The sequence below is a fragment of the Neodiprion lecontei genome, chromosome 3 (genome assembly GCF_021901455.1).
Source record: "Neodiprion lecontei isolate iyNeoLeco1 chromosome 3, iyNeoLeco1.1, whole genome shotgun sequence".
Lineage (NCBI taxonomy): Eukaryota > Metazoa > Arthropoda > Insecta > Hymenoptera > Diprionidae > Neodiprion > Neodiprion lecontei.
Window position 1 is genome coordinate 15355560 of NC_060262.1, and position 3273 is coordinate 15358832.

At 43.6% G+C, this 3273-nt stretch overlaps 1 protein-coding gene across 1 annotated transcript; it reads left to right on the forward strand.

Moving 5' to 3' along the window:
• Positions 1-990: 990 nt before the first annotated feature.
• LOC124293438 lies at positions 991-1983 on the forward strand. Its single transcript, XM_046734295.1, has 3 exons — positions 991-1304; positions 1416-1581; positions 1894-1983. Exons 1-3 carry the CDS (start codon positions 991-993, stop codon positions 1981-1983), a joined length of 570 nt encoding a protein of 189 aa, XP_046590251.1.
• Positions 1984-3273: the final 1290 nt, after the last annotated feature.

Here is a 3273-nt window from a genome sequence, read left to right on the forward strand (position 1 = left end):
TGCCAAAAATCTATGAATGGTTTGTAAATAACTCCTTAACAGTGAATGTAACAAAAACTCAAGCTATGCTATACGGTTCTCTCAAATCATCTATACCAACCTGGGAAAAGATATCTTTCAAACATGAGCTAAACAACCTTGATATACAAGTCACTGAAAAAACTGAATACTTAGGAGTGATAATCGATAGCCATCTCCGTTCGGACCATCATGTCGACGGTTTATGTAAAAAATTAAGATATTCACCATTTATATTCGCTAAAATGAGAATTGTTTTCCACAAAAAAATACTTGCTACGTGCTTCTTTCATGCGCTTTTCTTTTCGATACTGAGATATGGAATCACAGTGTGGGGAGGAATGAACAAAACCACGATGAAACAAGTAGAAGTCATCCAGAAAAGGGTTCTAAAAATAATTTTCAACAAGCCAAGAAGATACTCCTCTAAACAACTATTCAAGGAATCAAAACACTTGACAATTAAAGAAACTTTTGCCTTGAAAACAATCCTGTACCCGAGTACTGAGGGAATCGAAAAAGAACCTGCAAATGAATCCAAAAGAACTACAAGACGAACTGCAGCTCAACAATTGAGAATTCCATTAAGGCGTAAAACCATTAGACAAAAAAGCAATGGATACATTGGTCTAAAAAGGATGGTGGGATGAGGAATGTAGGCGAAAAAAAGCGGAAGTTGGGCAGAGTCTAAGGAAATGGAGAAAGGGGGAGGGGGAAGGGGACGCGTATAGAAAGGAAAGAAGGGAATATAATAGGCTATGCGAGGAGAGGAAAAAGAAAGAAAATGAGGGTTTCATAAAAGAAGCAGCGGAAACAAGGACAGAAAGCAAGGTATGGGAGATAGTTAACAGGGAAAGAAAGAAGTGGAAGAGGGTGAATGAAAAAATAGGAGATCAGGAGTGGAGGGAGTATTTCATGGGATTATTAAGCGGAGTAGAAAGCAAGGTAAGAGAAGGCGGGGGGACGGTAAATATGAAGGAGGACGGGAAAGGGGAGCTGCAGAGGGAAGAGATTGAAAAAGTGATAGGAAAGCTGAGGGATGGAAAGGCACCAGGGGGGGATGGAATAGTAAGCAAGGTATGGAGGTACGGGGGAGAAGAAATGGAGCAGTGGATATGGAAAACATGTAACAGAGTTTGGGTGGGGGAGGGCTGGCCAAGGGATTGGAGAGAGGGATTGATAGCGCCGATAGTAAAGAAGGGGGAGGGGAAAAGGGTGGAAGAGTATAGGGGGGTGACGTTAATGCCAACTCTATATAAGGTGTATGCGATGGCATTAGCGGATAGGTTAGAAAGAGAGGTAGAGGAGAAGGGCTTCATACCGCAAAATCAAACGGGATTCAGAAAAGGCATGGGTACAATTGACAATGTATATGTACTTAATTATTTAATCAATAGACAGATGGGAAAGGATGAGGGAAAGATGGTGGCGTTCTTTGTGGACTTGAAAGCGGCGTTCGATTTAGTGAAGAGGAAGGTGCTGTGGGGGACTATGGAAAGGAGAGGGGTGAGGGAAGGGCTAAGGGTAAGGATAGAGGAAATTTACAAGGAAACAACGAGTCGGGTGAGGAGCGGGGGAAAGGTAGGAGAGGCGTTCTGGACGGCGAGGGGGGTAAGGCAGGGATGCCCGCTCAGTTCGCATGTGTTTAACCTGCTGCTGGCGGATTTAGAAGAGGAAATGGGGAGAGGGAGAAGGGTTGGGGGGGGGGGTGGAGTTGGCCAGCGGCAGAGTACGTACGTTAGCTTATGCGGATGATATAGTGCTACTAGCGGAAAGTAAAGAGGAAATGGAGGTAATGATTAGGAAGTTAGAAAGGTATATGGATAGGAAAAGGCTGACGGTAAATGTAGGGAAATCAATGATTATGAGATTTAGGAAAGGAGGCGGCAGAAGGAAAAACATAGATTGGAGATGGAAAGGGAAAAAGATAGAGGAGGTGAAAGAGTTCAGATATCTAGGGTATAGAGTGAAGTGCAATGGGGGACAGGAAGCACAGGTAAAAGAGAGAGAGTACGGAAGGCAGGGGTAGTAATGAGGCAGGTATGGGGAATAGAAAAAAGAAGGTTTGGGAGGGATGAGGAAAAAAGGATTTGGTTATTTGACAGGCTAGTATGGACGGTAATGGAGTATGCATCGGAGATACGGGGGTGGAGGGAGTGGAGGGCGGTCGAGTTAGCTAGGAGATGCTGGGAAGAGATAAGGGAAAAGGCAGAAGCTGGGAGGCAGGGATCGAGATGGGAAAGAGAAAGGGAAAGTTTCTTTGCGGAAAGGGGAGCAGAGAGTAGAGAGGTAGTTGCGAGAATGGAAAGGGGCGAGATGGAGTATAGGGAAATAGAGGAGAGAGAGAGGGAAGAACAGACAAAAGAGAGGTGGGAGAAAATAAGAGAATCGAGGTACAACAGATGGTACAGGCTAGTGAAAGGAGAAGGGATACCAGGGTATCTAGGAAAGGGATGCGGGGAAAACAGGTGGACAAGGGTGGCGAGATTCAGATTAGGAAGCGAGATGAAGGAGGCAAGGTACTGGGAAGAAGAGGAAAAGAGAAGGTGTAGAGTGTGCGGAGGGGAGGAGGAAACATGGGAGCACGTATGGGAAAGGTGCGTGGGCTGGGATAGAAGGGGGGAAAGCTGGCAGGAGGTGGAGAGGGAGATAGGTGAGGAGGGGGTGGGAGAAGTCTGGATGAGAGAACTGGAAAGGATCAGGGATGTACAAGAGAATGAAAGAGTGAAAGATGAATGGGAAATGGAAGTCGATTAGGATAAGGATGAATAGGGAATAGAATAAGGTAAAATAGGATAAGGTTAAGTAAAGATAAGGTTAAAGAATAAGAAAAGGATAAGAGGGAAAGTAAGGGAATGGCAAGGCAACGGCACAGGGCACAGGCAATTAGAAATTGTGTAAGGATAAGGTAGGAAGTAAGATTAGGGTAAGAATAGTTCAAGAAAACATATAAAACTATTGTAAAGGAAGAGGAATAGGGAAGTCCTTGTAACCCCAAGGGGAGCAATAAATATTACATACATACATACATAGGTCTAAAAATTATCAACTCCATGCCAACCGCACTCCGAATTAAACTGCTCAACTATGAAACCAGATTGAAGAAGAAAGTGACAACGGAAATCGTCAATTGGTTCAAAACTACAAACGTTGAAGCAATACTCAAAAATGAAATTTACATAATCTAAAATCCTAGTATTATTGTTAATTATTAAAGCTTACGCACATTTTTGTTATCATCCTTTTGTTAAATCT